Source organism: Saimiri boliviensis, chromosome 12 (assembly GCF_048565385.1).
Source record: "Saimiri boliviensis isolate mSaiBol1 chromosome 12, mSaiBol1.pri, whole genome shotgun sequence".
Taxonomy (NCBI): domain Eukaryota; kingdom Metazoa; phylum Chordata; class Mammalia; order Primates; family Cebidae; genus Saimiri; species Saimiri boliviensis.
Genome location: NC_133460.1, coordinates 110,076,973 through 110,098,057, shown reverse-complemented (window position 1 = coordinate 110,098,057; position 21,085 = coordinate 110,076,973). Strand labels below are relative to the sequence as shown.

The 21,085-nt window shown below is 43.8% G+C and overlaps 1 protein-coding gene across 1 annotated transcript in view; it reads right to left on the bottom strand.

Moving 5' to 3' along the window:
• Window positions 1-21,085, bottom strand: part of FANK1 (fibronectin type III and ankyrin repeat domains 1) — a 149,465-nt gene that overhangs the window by 23,389 nt on the left and 104,991 nt on the right. The window contains exon 2 of the mRNA XM_039464964.2: window positions 7,956-8,133. Coding sequence (XP_039320898.1) covers window positions 7,956-8,133 — 178 coding nt within the window. The remainder of the gene's footprint in view (window positions 1-7,955; window positions 8,134-21,085) is intronic.

Below are 21,085 nucleotides of genomic sequence, written 5' to 3'. Positions count from 1 at the left end.
CCCACATGGTGCCCCTATCCCTACCCAGCAGGTGCCCTCTGTCCCATAGGGCCTAGCCCAGGGCCTGACACATAGCTAGCATGCAGTTCTGTACTTTTGAGAAACAATCATGTTAACCGGGACATCTGTCCTCAAGTGACCAAGTTTTGTATTTGAAAGACATGACAGGCAGTCAAATCATACACACGTTATTTTCAAGTAGGGGCCATCGAGTGTTGGGGGCAGTGAGGTTCCTACACGGCTGGATAACTTCTGCAGGGAAAATACCACCGCAGGGCAAGGACCTGAAGAAGTCACATGCAAGACTGCTCGTAGCCCATGAACAGCTTCCAGTAGAGCTGGGAGCTCAGGCAGCACATGGAAGACAGTGCTAATATCATGCCCCATGGTCAAGTTCATCTTAGGAATGTTTGTGGGAAATGGATGCTGAGCACTTCTGGAATAGAGACTCACAATGGAAATCCACACACCTCCAGAGGGGAGTAGTACTGAGTCTAACCATTTGTAGCCTGCAAAATGAGCACCAAGACATGGAGTTACGCAGTCTGCCTGCCTGATAAGATGAGGCTGGGACCCAGCAGCAGTGCTAAGGTAAGATCTCACCCTCTGCTTGTCAGCAGGTCCCAGGAGCCTGGCTTTGACTTGGCATGCATTCTGTAACATCAGGTCTCCGAAAGTTGACAGAGCCATACATACTTCCCAGTATTACCCAAAGCCTCTATATTACCCATTTCTCTTTGCTGCCAACATTTTTTATTCTTATCTGACTAAACTCCATGTATCCTTTTGCAAATCCTAGCTCTAAATTGTTTTCTTCTAGTCAAAGTCTTAGTTTTTGAGAGAGAGAGAGAGAGAAAGAGAGAGAGAGAGAGAGAGAGAGTCATTTCCAGCCCTTTCTGCTTTCCCGCTTCAACACTCAATCTAGTTCTTGTTCTCCTCCCTTGGACCATTGCTCTTTAGATGCCAAGGTTACCACTGTTTCCTCCTGGTTTTTTTTTTCCTGTCTCTAGTTTTCCTTTTATTCTCAATAGATCTTCCAAAAATACCAGAACCATTCTATGGGATTCACAACTAATTTTTCAAGGATGATGACATGCAACTAAATATATATACATCAATTCTATTCCAGGCAACTCAACAAGTGTATCTTGTGCCCATTATGTGCAAGGTGCTGGGACAGGCTAGTTGACTCCAACTTTCTACTGATGGGGTGACAAGAAGAGGGGCATCAAGGATAGTCAGGAAGGGAAGCTGAGCAAGGGAGAAATGCCAGTACTGGAGTTAGCATCATCAGTAACACCTGGAAAAACCTGACTTCAGATCTGGGCTGGGCGGGTGAGCTAACACCTCATCTAATCATCAAACAACCTTGCCCACTCACTCCCAGCCCCCACCAGATTCTTTCCCCTGAAGGACAAGGCATGGCATTAAGTGTGTGGCTAAAGAACAGACCCAACACTTGTTCTAGAGGGAGGAATATCTCCAAAGGAGAACCCAGAAGGGCTTCTAAGTTCCTTCTGCCAAACTCATCCATCAGACAAGGAATTCCCCCACTGAGGGACAGGCAGGAACAGGTATCTGAGGCAAGGGTACAGGGCAGAGGAGGTGAGGTGGCAGGAGAGTGTCCTCTGGTAGAGGTATCTCTGATGTCAAGTGAGAAGTGGCGTAAAGGGCTTCCATGACAGACAGGCAGACATCTTCCAGGCAGTCTGAGAAAGGGGCTCCCCAGCAGGGTTTCCCACACAATGCCTGGGAAAGTCATGGTCTAGGCGCTCTGAAGGCCATGAAAGTCAGGGTGCAGAAGAGTCTGGCGCATCCAGGAAGGAGGTTCCTCTGTGAAATCTGGAGACAACTAACATCATACTTCTAACTCTAACATTTAACAGAAGCTTTTTTTTTTTTTGAAAACTAGAAAACATTTACGAAGATCTTCTTTACTTGATGCTTCTTTCCTTTGTTAAAATGCGACATTGTAAGGTAAAATCGAAATCAAGTACTGAACATTTATTGATCCTTTTTTTGCATCACAAAGTCACTTGAGGCACCAAATCCAAATGACTTCTTGGGTGTAGCGCGAGCAGAGCCAAGAAAAAGACAAAGCACATCAAGGCACCTCCGACCACGTAGGTGCCTCTGCCTCCCTGCTCTGTGCTGGTGGATTCAGCCTCCTAACCGACATCATCTGTGCTGGAAACACATTTTTCTTCACCTTCAAGAAGCCAAATGTGCTGGAAGTCAAGCTGTCCTCCACAGTCCCTACCATCCCTGCAGAAACATGTTCCTCTCCCCACGGAGCTAGAGTCTAGTTCCTCTCCCTTTGGACGGAATGGAATGTGGTGGAAGTGATGCTATACAGCTCTGGGTCTGGGCCTTAAGATGCCCAGAAGTTGCTGCTTCTCCTCCCTTGGAAGCTGGCCATCATGTAAAGAAGTTCAACTTCCCTGTTGGAGAAAGAGGCCACCTGGTAAGACAGTCAGCGGAAGACCCAGACCACAAGGGAGATGAAGAAGCCCAGCCAGTCTCCTGTTGCCCTGGCCATCCCGGCTGATACATCACACCTGGGTGAAGCCATTTGGATCTTCCAGCCCCAAGAGAGCTGCAACAGCCAAGACCACATGGGGCAGAAACAAGCCATCAACACCCTGGCCGAATTACAGATCATGAGCAAACACATGACCATCTCTGCTGTAAGCCACGAAGTCTGGGGCTGGTTTGTGTTGCAGCAGACGACTGAGATAGTATGTATCAACAAAAAAAAGAAACTAAGAAAGACAGCAAAGAAATAATACCAAAGGCATTACAACAACTCTTCAATCCAGAAACCAAGAAGTAGATCGGTGTTAAAAATTGATACAAACCCATTTACCATAAAAGTAAAAGCTATGAAACTAAGATAAATATTCAGAAAAACTGCCCGGGCTAAAAAGTAATAACTTTTTTTTAAACAAAAATGTATCAGCCTGGCACAAAATAGTCTTGTGAGTAGGTAAATCTTGATGTTAAATGAAAATAGGCCCATGAATACTTAGATATTTCAGTCATAGAAACTGAGCCCTCAACAATGTGTGGCATCTGAAAAGATTTTTAGAAGTTCAATGAGAATATAATATCCAAGCCTCACTGGAATTCAATGCAAGGTGTCAAAGACTTAGCATAGTATTAAACCAAAATAAAACCAGAAGTGCTCCCAATAAAATCCAATATTGCTGAATATCATAAGGTCACCCTGAAGCAAATGGCACCTCCATAACCCCTGGAAAGGGTAATAACCAAACTGTGTTAGAAACCAGATGTCACCAAGCACACTTACGGAAGGCTGAAGACTCTCGCGTCACTAGAGATGGCACCAAAGAGTACAAAAGACACAGCAGGAACCCAGGTCACAAATGTCCACCCAGATACTCCACAGTGATTAACAAGCAGGTGCAGGGGGACTCACAAAAGTGGTTCATTGAATCCGTGGAGAAGCACAACTTTCCCTAGACGTGATCGCTTAGAAAACGAAAGAATCTTGGAACTGTTTCCACGGCAGAGGGAAATATACAAACATGTGAAGCATAGCCTTGTTTTTGTTATCAGCCAATAAGCAAATGGTTGACACAAGAGCTGAGCAAATATGAAACATAAGAAGCTAAATATTGAAAAGCCCAAAGACTCAAGTTACCAGACTTCCCTTTCTTCTCCCCACTCCCTCCCCCAGAACTCCAATCCAGCCTCATGCTGATGACTCTGGAGTCTGTCGCTCCAACCCAGACCCTTTCCCTGGCCCTTTCTTCCCCAACAGCCTCCTTGACATTTCGGCTTGGACGTCGGGTAGTTCCCAAACCAAGCAGCTACGCCACCCCCAGTCTTCCCCATCTCGGTTATCACAGTTGCTCAGGCCAAAACCCCGGGTGCCTCCTGCGGAAGTCTGGATTGTTGTTCAGAGATGTGAGGTGCCCTCCCGCAAAGATCCTGACCTGTTGAACTTGGACAGGGCTGCATGTCTTGCTTTGAGCAATGAAGTATATGCAGAAGTGAAGTATGTCATTCTGGGTGGAAGCTTCAAGGAACAGCGAGCCAGGCTCTCTCCCCTGCACAGTGAGTGACAACGTTCGGGCAGAGCCTCTGCAGTGGCCTGGGCAGCGGTAGGGGGAAGTGCAGGGTGGAGTCCCCGCCAATCCACAGTGGGCACGGTGGGTGGGAGACACCCACAGCTGCCATAGCCACCGACACTGTGACGCTGATGCTTCAGGCAGCATAACTTGGCCTGTGCTGGCCGTCACATATCCCTTGACCATCCTCCCTCTCTCTCACATCTCATATCCAGTCCATCCGCAAGGTTTTTAAATCCATCTTTAAAGCACATCCTGCATCCTCCCGCTTTCCACACTGTTGTGTTGTCTTCCACCTGAACCGTCTCAGAAGCTTCCCCATCAGCCCTCCCTGCTGCTTGCTGCCTGGCCTCCCAATGGCCTGTTCTCAACTCAGCAGGCAGACGGATTCTCGTAAAACATAAGCCAGATCACGCCCCTCCTCAGCTTCACCATCTCCCATGGCTTTCCCCACCTCTCTCAGAGTAGAAGCCAGAGTTCTCCCAGTAACCCCCAAGAACCAGGCAGTGGCCTCTCATGGCCCAGCTGCCCTCGCCCCCATTACTCTCCTCCCTGTTTCCTCTGCTCCTCCATGCTCCTGGGACGTGCCAGGTACTCCTGCCCTGCCAGGCTTTCTCACCGGCCCTTTGCTATGTCTGGAAAGTTCTTCCCCCAGACACTTGCAAGGCTCCAGGTATCCTTGCTTCAGACCCAATCAGAAGTTACCTTCCTGGTGAAGACTTTCCCACCTCTACCCCAGGCCCCCAATTTTTCCTGTGCTGCTGCCCTTTAGTACGTATTCCCTGCTGACTACCTATTTTTACTTATGCATCTTATTTCTTGTTTGCCTTCCACATCATGAGGGAGGAATTTTTTATCAGTTTATCCCCAGTGCCATATCCCCAGCATCCGGAGCAGCGTCTGATACGTGGCAGTCGGTAATACGCGCTGATGGAGTAAATGGAATGCATGAGCAGAACTGATCACAGGGATTTAAGGGACAGACAACAGGGTAGTGAGTAAGGAAAGCTTCTCAGTGGAGGTAAAATCTGACCTGGGCAGAGGAAAGAATAGAGAGGGGAAAATCTGTCCAAACAGGGAAAATAACTGAACACACATGCAAGGCATATTCAAAGGACAGCAGGAAATCTGACTGGAGGGTTTGTGCTCAGAAATAAGAGGCAACAAGAAAGGCAGGTGTGGGCCAACTGTGAACGGCATTAAATGTTAGCCTAAGGAATTTGGCCTTTATCTTTCCAGAAGTGGAGACCCACCGCAGACAATTTGACAGAAGAAAGATTAAAATGGAAATTCAGCAAGATAGAATGATGAGATAGAAGGTTTAAAAAATAGATAAAAGAGGAATAAGGTCAATTCCTTCCATCAGAAAATACACTGGGCAGATGTAGGAGCTGGGCGTCCACGAATGAGCTAGACAGAAATGGAGCTTAAATCCTGCAGGGAGCACCGCAGTTAATGAGGGGAAGCACAGAAGCGACTTTACAAATGGAGAGCACAGTAACTGAAGCTATGAGAAGCCAAGGAGGAGCGCCCTAGCCAAAGACAATGTCATTGATTCCAGATAGACTGATGACTGATGGGAACTGAAACTGACAAATCAGGAAGGAGTTCTTAAATCCACATCCAAAAATCAGGTACTCTAGATAATCACTTTTTACAAAAAAAAAGTATTTGCTAGTTTAACACTATGTAGAGAAAGCTGTAAGGAAGCAAAAGAGGTCAAGATTAATACAGCCTAATTCTGCCACCTAGCGTCAAGGTTTGTACTGACTAATTCTGCAAGAAATGCAAGCATTTCCCCCCTGCCCTTAGAGTGGGGACCACAGATGTCAGTGCCAGTCCCACAACGCCAGACTGTCTTCAAAGCGCGAATGCGCTTTTCAGCCTGACAGCAAATGGGTCTCGGGGGATAATGCAGACAACACACACACACACCTCAGGCTGGAAGCCAGCGCATGCAGCTGTGGTTTCTCTAGCTGAGGCTGCCTACCTGCAACCCAGCAACCAAGGACGAAAGAACAATTTAGGTGGCCCAACCCACCTGCCCAACCACAGCCTGTGGTGCTAAGGTGATGTGGGAAAGAAACATGTCTTTTTCTTTCTCCAGAGAAACGCTTATCATAATTCATGTTTTTAGATAGGAACGACCTTCAATGAGTAAAATGACATGATTAAAATAACACTTGAGTAGTTAGAACAAGAATTATTTTTACATTGTAACTACATTTCAGATTTTTTTTAAGGTACAGAGAAATTTCTCAAATATCAGGTATATTATCACTGAGGTAACAGTTGAAGTTGAAGCCTTCATATACAGATTATATACATACATATTTTTCTATATCTGACACACACGCACACACCCTCACATCAGCACTTTTGTCGCAGTGCAAACTTGGAAAAGGCCAGAAGACGGTTGGAACTGTGCGCATCTTAACTGCATCAATGCCAACATCCTGACTGTGACCCTGCACCGCAATTCTCAAAGATATTACTCTAGGAGAGAAATGGGAAAAGGTACATCCGATCACTCTGCATTATTTCTTACAACTGGATATGAATCTACAATTATTCCACAATTAAAAGTTTAATTATGAACTATATTTGTATCTCATTTTTCGTATTCCTGAATTACAAAAGAGTCATTTTGCATTTTGCAAGTGGTAAATCTATCAAGGGGAAGAAACAAGTCAGAGCTGATATGAAGGCAAAGAAAAAAATAACTTTTCTTTTTGAGACAAGGTCTCACTCCGTCACCCAGGCTGGAGGTCAGTGGTGCATCATGGCCTACTGCAGCCTCGACCTCCCAGGCTCAAGTGATCCTCCTACCTCAGCCTCCCAAGTAGTTGGGACTACAGGCATATGCCACCACACCTGGCTAACTTGCGTATTTTTTGTAGAGATGGGATTTCGCTATGTTGTCCAGGCTGGTCTTGAACATCTAGGTTCAAGGGATCCACCCACTTCAGCCTCCCAAAGTGCTGAGATTACAGGCATGAGCCACCATGCCTGGCCAGAAATGACTTCCTGATTAATCCTGGTGATATTTGTTCATGCAAGAAGCATTTGGAGGGCCTGCTGTATAGCAGACGGCACTGTCAAGGAACCAGCTAAAGCGTTAAGCAGGCAGGAGTCTTATTTGTCTCTCACTGAGTTTAATACTGGGTGGGGAGGCAGGAAAGGAACAAGGAAAATAAGTAAACAGGTAAACAACAAAGTAAACAAGTAAACTAAGCCAGCAAGTAAAATAAGCCCAGCAGAGCTAAGTGCTATGTGGCATACAAAAAGAGATTCTGAGGGAGGCCTGTGTGGAAGAATGGCTACTTCAGATGGCCTTCTGGGGGCGGAGGCATATTTGATCTGAGATTAGCATGGTGCAAAGGGACCAGCTGAATAAAAACAGAAGGAAATGTACTGAAGGCAACAGCAATAAGCAAGACCCTGAGATGGGAACCAGCGTGGTATGAGAGAGTTGACGAGGGGACAGTGGTATGACATAAGATCAGAGGAGAGTAGACCACGTGGGGCCATCCCATGTCAGTGAGCACAACAGCCTCATGGGAACCTCACCTAATTGTATCAAGCTATCGTTTGAGTCTGTCTCTACATTTGGATTTTAAATACGTATCATTAAAGTATTTCCAAAGTCAAAGAAGCTCTCAAAGGTCCAGAGGTATAATTTCAAAGTTATCGCTAATGCCTATTTCCCCAAAATTGTAATTCATAAAACAGCATGAATACAAATGATGCTGACTCATTCTTTAATTTCAAACAAGCAGTGGCTTTTCAGAGACAACAGAAATCATTCTAGCTAATGAGGAAGTCAAAGTAAAGTGGTAAGCAATTCAACACTGCACCTACGTATAAATGATACCGTAAGTGTGCATTTTGGGATCCTCTTCTTCAATCGAGAATCTGCACCATTGCTCCTGGGGTCCTCGGCGCTTGGCTTTCTTTTCCAGATCCCAGTATAATTCAATGCTGTGATGAGTCACTTTGCCCACGACAGGCGGATGAGGCTTTGAGGATGGCATGATTTCTAAAAAAAAAAAAAAGAGTAATACCGAATTTCAGGACCTAGTTGCAATAAGGAAGAGAGACCAGTTGAGCAGATTACAGTTGCTTAGTGATCGGGCTACTTTTTTTCTTTTTTTTTTGCACATAAGGCACACATATGAGTATACCTCTCTGCTGCTTCCAGAACCCCCGAAAAGCTACAGAGATATAAATGTGTGAGCTACCGCAGTCTTCAACAAGCATATTGTACCATATCCGTCAACATCATACCACCCATGGACCCTTCCAAAGGGTTGCTTAACATTTCAAACTAACAAGGTTGTACTCGAGCTGCTGGAACTCAGTTTGCTTCTATAATCCTTCAGTGACTGGCTAAGAAACAAAGCCAAGAGATGAATGCTATATCTGACCTAAATATCTATAATTAGATAACAAAAGTTGGCATCCATGCTGTATAAACAGCCCTCACAAACTAATTAAGAATAAAGGTCCAAGGTTAGCAACGAACCTAGCAAAAGACGAGCAGCACAAAGAGGGCAAAAACACATTGCCAAGGTAATATCAGAAAGTCGTCCATATCCCCTAGTGCTCGCAGAAATTGGTAACAATGGGGTAAAACTTTATCTCCACTCAGAAACTCAAAAAGATATTTCATAACTACTGAAATTCACAAGATAGGGAGAGGATGTTCTCACGTGCTGGCTGTAGGGAAATATGAATTATGGCCTTTTTAGAGGGCAATGTGGCAGCATCTATTAAAATTAAAAATACATATACTCTTCTTTCTAGCCATCCCACCCCTTGAAACGTCTGCAGAAATACACAGGAGATTGAGTGGAGAAGATGGCTGACAAGCAGCAGCTAGACTGTCTGGCTCTCAAGGAGAACAGACGGAAGAGTGAATACAATACCTTCAACTGAAACAGCCAGGTACTCACGCTGGGACTAATCAAGTAAATAACTTGACCCACAGAGAATGAAGAAAATGGGACAGGACAATGGCCCACCTGAGAGCAACATGGAACCAGGGACCCTCCCCTGTCCACGGAAGCAGTGACTGAATGAGCGACCCAGAAACCAGGCTTCCCCCACAGGTCTGTGCAAACCTCAGGTCAAGAGATCTCCTTGTGAACCCCTCTCCACCAGGGCCTTCAGTCTTCATTCTGACAGACAGAGCTGCGTGGAGTCCTGGCAGAGCGGCCGCTCAGGCGTGCGCGGAGACCCTGGGGCCTTAGCTACTCAGGCTTTCCAGCAAAGCGGCTATGGCTCTGGCAAACGGGGAGGTTAGACTCCTGTCCATGCACCTAGGAAAGAGGATGCATCCCGGGGGCTGAGCAGCAGCAGCCCGCAGGCCCCACTTCCACTGCATCTCACCAGAAGACCACTGGCTTGGAATTCCAGCCAGCTACCGGTAGTGGCATTGCATGTCCCTAAGAAAGAGCTCCCAGTGGGAGGGGCAGGCCACCATCTTTGTTGTTTGGGCACCTTAGCCATTCTAGCCTTTAGACTTTGGAGAGTCTGAGGCAACACAGGACAGAAGGGATCCCCCAGAACCACACCGCACAGCAGCTCCACCGAAATGTGGCCAGACTGCTGCTTTAGGCAGGTACCTATCCCGTTCCTCCTCACTGAGCAAGACCTTTCAACTGGGGCCTCTAGCCACCCCTCCCCGAGCTGTCCAACTGACAGAGATCTGAATTTCCCCTGGGATGGCACTCCCAGAAGGAGGGGTGGGCCACCATCTTTGCTGTTTGGGTGTCTTAGCCATTCCAGCCTGTGGGCTTCATAGTGTCTGAGGCAACCCGGGGCTGAAGCAGACCCCAGCTCAGCACAACCGCTCTACTGAAATGTGGCCAGACTGCTTTTATAAGTGGGTCCCAATCCCATTCCTCCTCAGTGGCCGGGACCTCCCAACCAGAGTCTCCAGCCACTTCCTACAGGTGTCTTTGGGCCAAAAGCAGGTTCATACTTCCCAGGGACGAAGCTCCCAGAGGGGAGGACAGGCTGCATCTTTGCTGTTTTGCAGCCTTCAGTGGTGACACGTCCAGGTTCTAGAAAATCTGAGGTGACTAGGGACTGGAGCAGGCCCCAAGTATACCACAGCATCCCTGTAGAAAAGTGGCCAGACTGTTACATGGGTGCCTGTTCCCATATCTCCTCACTAAACAGGTCCCTCCAGGCCTGGGCCTCCAGCCACCCACTGCCAGAACTATGGAGCCAGTACCAACTCAGCAACTCCCTGAACAGAGCCTCCAGGGAAAACTGAAAGCCTCTATGCCATAACCTCAGCAGTGGAACTGCCCTTACCACCCTCAAACTAACAAAGGAACAAAGATCCTAAGAGTGCCTTACCTACACCTCCAACAAGCTAGAGTTGACCGAAGGAGAGGCAGCCAGTCAGTCTCCCATGGGTCTCATACACCCCCACCTGCCACTGTTCTTCACCAGACAGGGAACCCCTGGCTTGGGCACACAGCACAAACCCTCCATCTTGGGCTGACTACACTGAGTGATTGCTGACCCACATCTCTCTGGGGTGGAACCCCCAGGAGTCAACCAAATGACCCTTGGCCACAACCCCTACTAAGATCTCTTCCTCTTCTGCCTCTAAGCTAGGGAAGGAACATAAACACTGAGCTCACCCCAGGGCTGCAGTGGGCACCCCACGAGTGCCAAGTCACGAACTACAGCCAGGACTCAAGTGGGAGAGGAAAGGGCAGTTTCAGAGCACTGAGAGGGAGCATGGCTGAAACTGTGAGGAAACAGGGAAGCCACACAACCAAGCAAGAATCTACTAACTAACTGACCAATACCCCTAAGCACCGTCTACTGGATCACACCCCAAAGCTTGAACACCAAAAATACCTCATTAACATACCCCCCTCTGAAACCTGAGACAAGTAAGTTTCAAATACAGACCCTACACAAAGCATCAATCCAGTGAAAACATCCAGAAAAGAAGTCTGTTGACTGTACTCAATCTATATTAAAGGAACACCCACACACAGAGACGAGAAAGAACCAGCAAGAACTCTCAAATGGCCAGAGCATCATACGTCCTCCAAATGACCATACCAGTCCTCCAACGAGAGTTCTTTACCAGGTAGAACTGGCTGGAATGAAGGAAATAGAATTTAGAATATGGATAGGAACAAAGATCACTGAGATTCAGGAAGTTGGTGAACCCCAATCTAAGGAAAGAATCACACTGCCTGATGTCAGGAGTTCAAGTCCAGCCTGGCCAACATGGTGAAACTCTGTCTCTACTAAAAATACAAAAATTGGCCAGGCATGGTGGCAGGCACCTGTAGTCCCAGCTACTCAGGAGGCTGAGGCAGGAGAATCACTTGAACCCAGGAGGCAGAGATCGCAGTGAGCCAAGATTGCACCACTGCACTCCAGACAGCCTGGGTGACAGTGTAAGACTTTGTCTCAAAACAAAACAAAACAAAACAAAACAAAACAAACTTACATTGCAATCATAAGTATTAACAGCAGAATAAACCTGAGGAAAGAATCTCAGAACTTGAAAACTGGTTCTCTAAAATGGGACAGTCAGACAAAAATGAAAGAATAAATAAAAAGGAACAAATAAAACATCTAAGAAGAATGGGATCATGTAAAGAGGCCAAATCTACCAATCACTGGCATCCCTGAAAGGGAGGAGAAGAAAGCAAACAACTTGGAAAATATATTCCAGGATATGATCCATGAAAACTTCCCTAACCTTGCTAGAGGGGCCAGTTGGTCAAATTCAGCAAATACAGAAATCTCCTGCAAGATTCCACACAAGATCATCTCCAAGACATACAATTGTCAGATTTTCCAAGGTTGAAATGAATGTATGTTAAAGGCAGCTGGAGAGAAAGGGAAGGTCACCTACAAAGGGATCTTCACTAGGCTAACAGTGGATCTCTCAGCTGAAACCTACAATCCAGACGAGATTGAAGTCCTGTATTTAATATTCTTAAAAAATATATTCAACAAATAATTTCATATCTGGCCAATCTAGCTTCCTAGGTGAAGGAGAAAGAGGATCCTTTTTAGGATAAGCAAATGTTGAAGAACTTCATTACCAGACCTGCCTTATAAGAGATCTTAGAAGGATCAGTAAATTTAGAAAGGAAAGACGTCTACCAGCCAAAACAAAAATACACTTAAACACACTGACCAGTGTCACTGTAAAGCAACCACACAAACAAGCCAACCTAATAACCAGCTAATGACAAGATCAATGACAGCACCAGCTAATGACAGGATCAATGATAATATCAAAAAGCACAATGGCAGGATCAAATCTACACATATCAATACTAACCTTGAATGTAAACAGACTAAATGCCTCACTTAAGAGGCACAGAGTGACAAGCTGGATAAAAAAGCAAGACCCAGTGTCATGCTGTCTTTAAGAGACCCACCTGACAGGTAATAACACCCATAGGCTCAAAATAAAGAGATGGAGAAAAAAAATCTATCAAGCAAATGGAAAGCAAAAAAGCAGTGGTTGCTATTCTAATTTCAGACAAAACAGATTTCAAACCAACAAAGATTTAAAAAGAAAAGGAAGGACATTACATAATGGTAAATGGTTCAATTCAACAAGAAGACCTAACTATCCTGATTTGGTTTGGCTGTGTCTCCATTCAAATCTCAACCTGAATTGTATCTCCCAGAATTCCCACATGTTGTGGGAGGAAGCCAAGGGGATGTAATTGAATCATGGGAATCAGTCTTCCCCATGCTATTCTCATGACAGTGAATAAATCTCACAAGATCTGATGGGCTTATCGGGGGTTTCTGCTTTTGCTTCTTCCTCATTTTCCCTTGCTGCTGCCATATAAGAAGTGCCCTTTGCCTCCCGCCTTGATTCTGAGACCTCTCCAGCCATGGGGAACTGTAAGTTCAATTAAACCTCTTCTTCCCAGTCTCAGTTATGTCTTTATCAGCAGCATAAAAACGGACTAAAACAGTAAATTGGTACCAGTAGAGTGGGGCATTGCTGAAGAGATACCTGAAAATGTGAAAGGAACTTTAGAACTGGGTAACAGGCAGAGATTGCAACAGTTTGGAGGGCTCAGAAGAAGAGAGAAAAATGTGGGAAAGTTTGGAACCTCCTGGAGATTTATAGAATGGCTTTGACAAAAATGCTGATAGTGATATGAACAATAAGGTCCAGGCTGAGGTGGTCTCAGGTGGAGATGAGGAACTTGTGGGGAACTAGTGCTCAGGTGACTCTTGTTATGTTTTAGCAAAGAGACTGGTGACATTTTGCACCTGCCCTCGAGATTTGTGGAACTTGAACCTGGGAGAGATGATTTAGGGTATCTGGTGAAAGAAATTTCTAAGTAGAAAAGTATTCAAGAGGTGACTTGGCTACTGTTAAAATCATCCCATTAGCCGGGCATGGTGGCTCAAGCCTGTAATCCCAGCACTTCGGGAGGCTGAGGCGGGCGGATCACGAGGTCGAGAGATTGAGACCATCCTGGTCAACATGGTGAAACCCCGTCTCTACTAAAAACACAAAAAAGTAGCTGGGCATGGTGGCATTTGCCTGTAATCCCAGCTACTCAGGAGGCTGAGGCAGGAGAATTGCTTGAACCCAGGAGGTGGAGGTTGCGGTGAGCCGAGATCACGCCATTGCACTCCAGCCTGGGTAACAAGAGCGAAACTCCGTCTCAAAAAAAAAAAAAAAATCATCCCATTATGAAAAGGAAACAAGGCATAAAAGTCCAGGAAATTTGCAGCCTGAAGATGCAGTAGAAAGGAAAACCCCATTTTTGGAAGAGAAATTCAAGCCGGGTGCAGAAGTTTACATAGGTAGCAAGAAGCCTAATGTTAATCCCCAAGACCATGGGGAAAATGTCTCCAGGCCATGTCAGAGACTCACAGCAGCCCCTCCCATCACAGGCCCAGAGGCCCAGGAGGAAGAAGTGGTTTCATGGGCCAGGCCGAGGGTCCCTATGCCGTGTGCAGTCTAGGGATTTGGTGCCCTGTGTCCCAGCCACTCCAGCCATGGCTGAAAGGGGCCAAGGTACAGCTCAGGTGGTGGCTTCAGAGGGTAGAAGCCACAAGCCTCAGCGGCCTCCACATGGTGTTGAGCCTGCAGGTAACACAGAAGTCAAAAAGTGAGGTTTGGGAATGTCTGCCTAGATTTCAGAAGATGTATGAAAATGCCCGGATGCCCCAGCAGAAGTTTGCTGCAGGGGCAGGGCCCTCATGGAGATACTTTGCTAGGGAAGTGCAAAAGGGAAATGTGGGGTTGGAGCCCACACACAGAGTCACTACTGAGGCACTGCCTAATGGAGCTGTGAGAAGAGGGTCACTGTCCTCCAGATCCCACTGATAATTTGTACCGTGTTCCTGGAAAAGCCACAGACACTCAATGCCAGCCTGTGAAAGCAGCCAGGAGAGAAGCTGTAACCTGCAAAGCCACAGGGGCAGAGTGGCCCAAGACTATGGGAACCTACCTCTTGCATCAGCATAACCTGGATGTGAGACCTGGGGTCAAGGGAGATTATTTTGGAGCTTTAAACGTTGACTGCCCCACTGAATTTCGGACTTACATGGGTCATGTAACCCCTTTATTTTGACCAATTTCTCCCATTTGGAATGGCTATATTTACCCAATACCTGTACCCACATTGTATCTACAGGAAGCAACTAGCTTGCTTTTGATTTTATAGGCTCATAGGCAGAAGAGACTTGCCTTTCCTCAGATGAGACTGAACTGTGAACTTTTGGGTTAATGCTGAAATGAGTTAAGGATTTGGGGGACTGTTGGGAAGGCATGTTGGTTTTGAAATATGAAGACATGACATTTGGAGGGGTCAGGGGAACAATGATATGGTTTGACTGTGTCCTCACCTAAATATCAACTTGAATTGTTATCTCCCAGAATTCCACATGTTGTAGGAGGGACCCAGGGGGAAGTAATCATATTACAGGGGCCAGTCTTCCCCATGCTATTCTCACGGTAGTGAATAAGTCTCATGAGATCTGATGGGCTTATCAGGGGTTTCCACTTTTGCATCTTCCTCATTTTCTCTTGCTGCTGCCATGTAAGAAGTGTCTTTCACCTCCCACCATGATTCTGAGACTTCCCCAGCCATGTGGAACTATAAGCCCCATTAAACCTCCTCTTTTTCTCAGTTCCAGGTATGTCTTTATCAGCAACATGAAAACAGACTAACACATATCCTCAATATATAGGCACCCAACACAGGAACACCCAGATTAATAAATCAAGTTCTTAGAGACCTACAAAGAGACATAGACTCACACTCAATAACAGTGAGACTCCAACACTTCACTGACAGTATTAGATAGATCATCAAAGAAGAAAACTGACAGATATTCAGGACCTAAATTCAGCATTAAACCAAATGGATCTGATAGACCTTTATAGAATTCTCCCCAAAAAAACAGAATATACATTCTTCTCATCATCACATGGCACATACTCTAAAACTGAGCACATAATTGAACATAAAACAATCCTCAACAAATGTAAAAGGATAAAAATTATACCAAACACATTCTCAAACCATAGTGCAATAAAAATAGAAGTCAACACAATGAAAATCACTCAAAACCATACAATCACAATCACATGGAAATTAAACCACATGCTCTTGAATGACTTTTGGGTAAATAATGAAATTAAGGCAGAAATCAAGAAGTTCTTTGAAAATAATGAGGACAAAGGTACAACATACCAGAATCTCTGGGATACAGCTAATGCAGTGTAAAAAAGAAAATTCACAGCACTAAATGCCCACATCAAGAAATTAGAAAGAACTCCAATTGACAGCCTAACTTCACAACTGAAAGAATTAGAGAAGCAAGAATAAATCAACCCCAAAGCTGGCAGAAGACAAGAAGTACAAAAATCAGAGCTGAACTGAAGGAAATCAAGACACACATGTTGAATGTAGACCATTTCTACAGAAACCATTCCAAAAAATTCAGGAGGAGGAACTTCTCCTCAACTCATTCTATGAGGCCAGCATCATCTTGATACCAAAACCTGGCAGGGACATAACAAAAAAAGGAAACTTCAGGCCAATATCCTTGATGAACATTGATGTAAAAATTCTCAACAAAATACTGGCAGACAGAATCCAGCAACACATCAAAAAGTGAATCCATCATCAAGTAGACACCCTGGGATGCAAGGTTGGTTCAACATATGAACATCAATAAATTTGATTTATCACATAAACAGAACTAAAGACAAAAACCAGATAATTATCTCAATAGATCAGAAAAGGCCTTTGATAAGATTCAACATCCCTTATGTTTAAAGCTCTCAGTAAACTAGATATTGAAGAAACATAATAAGAGCCTTCTCTGACAAACAGGCAGCCAACATTATACTGAATAGGCAACGGCTGGAAGCCTTCCCCTTGAAAATTAGCACAAGGCAAGAATGCTCGCTCTCACCACTTCTATTCAACATAGTATAGGAAGTCCTCGCCAAAGCACTCAAGCAAGGGAAGGAAATCAAGGACAACCAAATAGGAAGACAGGAAATTAAACTGTATTTGCAGATGACATGATTCTATATCTAGAAAACCCCACAGTTTCAGCCCAAAAACTCCTTCGGCTAAACAATGTCAGCAAAGTTGCAGTATACTAAATCAATGTACAAAAATTACTAGCATTCCTATCTATCAACAACAACCAAATTAAGAGCCACATCAGAGAGGCAATACTATTTACAATTGCCACACAAACAAAATACCTAGGAATACAGTTAACAAGGGAGGTGAAAAATCTCTACAGTGAGAATAAAAGGGAATACAGTTAACCAGGAATTACAGTTAACCTAGGAATACAGTTAACCAGGGAGGTGAAAAATCTCTACAGTGAGAATCTCTACAAAGCACTGCTCAAAAAAATCAGAGAAAATAAAACAAATGGAAAAACATCCCATGCTCATGGATAAAAACATTCCATGCTCATGGCTATAAGCAATTTTATAGATTCAATGCTATTCCTATCAAACTACCAATGATATTCTTCACAGAACTAGAAAAAAAAATTTTAAAATTTATATAAAACTAGCCGGATGTGGTAGCTCACGCCTGTAATCCCAGCACTTTGGGAGGCTGAGGCGGGCAGATCACCTGAGGTTGGGAGTTTGAGACCAGCCTGACCAACATAGAGAAACCCCATCTCTACTAAAAATACAAAAATATCAGGGCATGGTGGCACATGTCAGTAATCCCAGCTACTCAGGAGGCTGAGGCAGGAGAATCACTTGAACCCAGGAGGTGGAGGTTGCAGTAAGCCAAGATCATGCCATCACACTCCAGCCTGGGCAAAAAGAGCGAAACTCTGCTCAAAAACAAACAAACAAAAAATTATATGGAACCAAACAAACAGCCTGAGTAGCCAAGGTAATCCTTATCAAAAAGAACAATGCTGGAGAAATCACATTACCTGACTTCAAACTGTACCACAATGCTACAGTGACCAAAAGAGCATGGTTCTGGTATAAAAATGGGCACAAACTCCACTATTAATGTGCCAGTGACCAAAACAACATGGTGCTGGTATAAAAATGAGTACATAACCAGTGGAATAGAGAGCCCAGAAATAGGGCAACATACCTATGACTGTCTGATTTTTCACAAACCTGACAAAAACAAGCAATGGAAAAAAAGACTCTGTATTCAATAATTGGTGCTGAAATAACTGGCTAGCCATAGGCAGAAGATTGAAGCTGGACCTCTTCCTTACACCATATACAAAAATCAACTCAAAATGGATTAAAGAGTTAAATGTAAAACCCAAAACTATAAAAACCCAAAAGACAACCAAGGCAATGCCATCGTGGACATAGGAACAGGCAAATATTTCATGACAAAGACACCAAAAGCAATCATAACAAATGCAAAAATTGACAAATAGGTAATTGAACATAAGAGCCTCTGCACAGCAAAAGTAACCATCAACAGAGTAAGCAGACAACCTATAGAATGAGAGAAAATATTTGCAAACTACGTATCTGACAAAGGTCTAATACCTAGCGTCTATAAGGAATTTAAGCACATTTACAAGAGAAAAACAAACAATCCCATTAAAAATTGAGCAAAGGACATCAACAGATACTTCTCAAAAGAAGATATACGTGTAGCCAACAAACATATGCAAAAAAGATCAATATCACTGATCATAAGAGAAATGCAAATCAAAACCACACAGAGATGCCATCTCACTCCAGTCAGAATGGCTGTTATTAAAAAGCAAAAGACTACCAGATGCTGGCGAAGTCGCAAAGGGAACCCTTATACACTGTTGGTGAGATAAATTTGTTCAACCATTGTGGAAAGCAGTAGGGCAATTCCACAAAGAGCTAAAAGCAGAACTACCGTTTGACCCAGCAATCCCATTACTGGATATATAACCAGAAGAATATAAAGCATTCTACCATAAACACACATGCATGTGAATGTTCATTGCAGAATTGTTCACAATAGCAAAGACATGAAACCAACCTAAATGCCCATCAATGACAGACTAGATAAAGAAAACGTGGTACATGTACACTATGAAACATTATGCATCCATAAAAAAGAATGAGATGTCTTGTGCGGGAACATGGATTGAACGGAAGGCTATCATCTTTAGCAAACTAATTCAAGAAGAGAAAATCAAGTACCACATGTTCTCTCTAATAAGAGGGAGCTAAATGATAACTTATGAACACAAGGAAGCAACAGACACTGGGGACTACTTGAAGTGGGAGAGTGAGAGGAGCAGAAGAGGTAGCCATTGGGTATTGAGCTTAATACCTGGGTGATGTAACATTATGTTCAACAAACTCCTGTGACTCATGTTTATGTGGCAAACCTGCACATGTACCCCTAAACCTAAAAAATTAAAAAAATAAAAATAGATACAGACACACATACATAAGGACATTACTACAGTTTTCAGCACTTTACAGCAAAAAAAAAAAAAAAAAAAAAATGAGCCATTATAAGGGAATGGACAAATAAGTTATTCTATTTCCCTGAAGTGGAATATGATACACCCTTCGAAAAAATGAACTTGTTCTACACTAGATGTTTTGTAAGGACTTCTGCTAAGTACTGTTGGATGAGAAATCAGAGTGCAATATTAGATCAACAAGACAGAAAATTAACAAGGATATTCAGCACTTGAACCCAGATCTGGACCAAGCAAACCTAATAGACATCTAGAGAACTCTCCACCCCAAATCCACAGAATATACATTCTTCTCAGCACCACATCACACTTACTCTAAAATTGACCACATAATTGGAAACAAATCAATCCTCAACAAATACAAAAGGACAGGAATCATGACAGTCTCTCAGACCACACTGCAATCAAATTAGAACTCAGGATTAAGAAACTAACTCAGAACTACACAACTTCATGGAAACTGAACAACTGCCTCCTGAATGTCGACTGGACAAACAATGAAATGAAGGTAGAAATAAAGATGTTCTTTGAAACCAACAAGAATGAAGACACAACGTACCAGAATCTCTGGGACACATTTAAAGCAGTGTCTAGAGGAAAATTTATAGCAATAAATGCCCACATGAGAAGCAAGGAAAGATCTAAAATCGACACCCTATCATCAAAATTGAAAGAGCTAGAGGAGCAAGATACAAAAACCTTAAAAGCTAGCAGAAGAAAAGAAATAACTAAGATCAGAGCAGAACTGAAGGAGAAAGAGACACACAAAAAAAACCCTTCAAAAAAATCAATAAATCCAGGAGATGGTTTTTGAAGAAATCAACAAAATAGACCACCAACCAGATTAATAAAAAAGAAAAGAGAGAAGCATCAAATAGATGCAATAAAAAATAATAAAGGGGATATCATGACAGATTCCACAGAAATACAAACTACCATCAGAGATTACTACGAACAACTCTATGCACAGAAACCAGTATACCTGGAAGAAATGGATCAATTCCTGGACACTTGCACCTTCCCAAGCCTAAACCAGGAAGAAGTTGAAACCCTGAATAGACCAATAACAAGGGCTGAAGTTGAGGCAGCAATTAACAGCCTACCAACCAAAAAAAGTCCAGGTCCAGATGGGTTTACAGCCGAATTCTACCAGATGTACAAAGAGGAGCTGGTACCACTCCTTCTGAAACTATTCCAAACAATCCAAAAAGAGGGAATCCTTCCCAATAATTTTATGAGACCAGCATCATCCTGATACCAAAACCCGGCAGAGACTCAACAAGAAAAGAATACTTCAGGCCAATGTTCATCCATGATGAACATAGACACAAAAATCTTTAATAAAATACTGTCAAACTGACTGCAACAGTACATCAAAAAGCTTATCCATCACGATCAAGTGGGCTTCATCCGAGGGAGGTAAGGCTGGTTCAACATAGTTCAACATACACAAGTCAATAAATGTAATCCTCCACATAAACAGAACCAAACACAAAAACCACATGATTATCTCAATAGATGCAGAGAAGACCTTCAACAACATTCAACAGCCCTTTATGCTAAAAACTCTCAATAAACTAGGTATTGATGGAACATATCTCAAAATAGTAAAAGCTATTTATGACAAACCCACGGCCAATATCATAATGAATGGGCAAAAACTGGAAGCATTCCCTTTGAAATCTGGCACTAGACAAGGATGCCCTTGCTCTCCACTCCTATTCAATACAGTATTGGAAGGTTTAGCCAGAGCAATCAGGCAAAAAAAAATGAAGTAAGATTGTTCAATTAGGAAAGGCAGAAGTTACATCGTCTCTATTTGCAAACAACATGATTGTTTATTTAGAAGACCCCATTGTCTCAGCCCAAAGTCTCCTGAAACTGATAGGCAACTTCAGCAAAGTCTCAGGATAAAAAAAATCCATGTGCAGAAATCACAAGAATTCCTATACCCCAATAACAGACTAACAGAGAGCAAAATCAAGAGGGAAATCCCATTCACAATTGCTACAAAGACA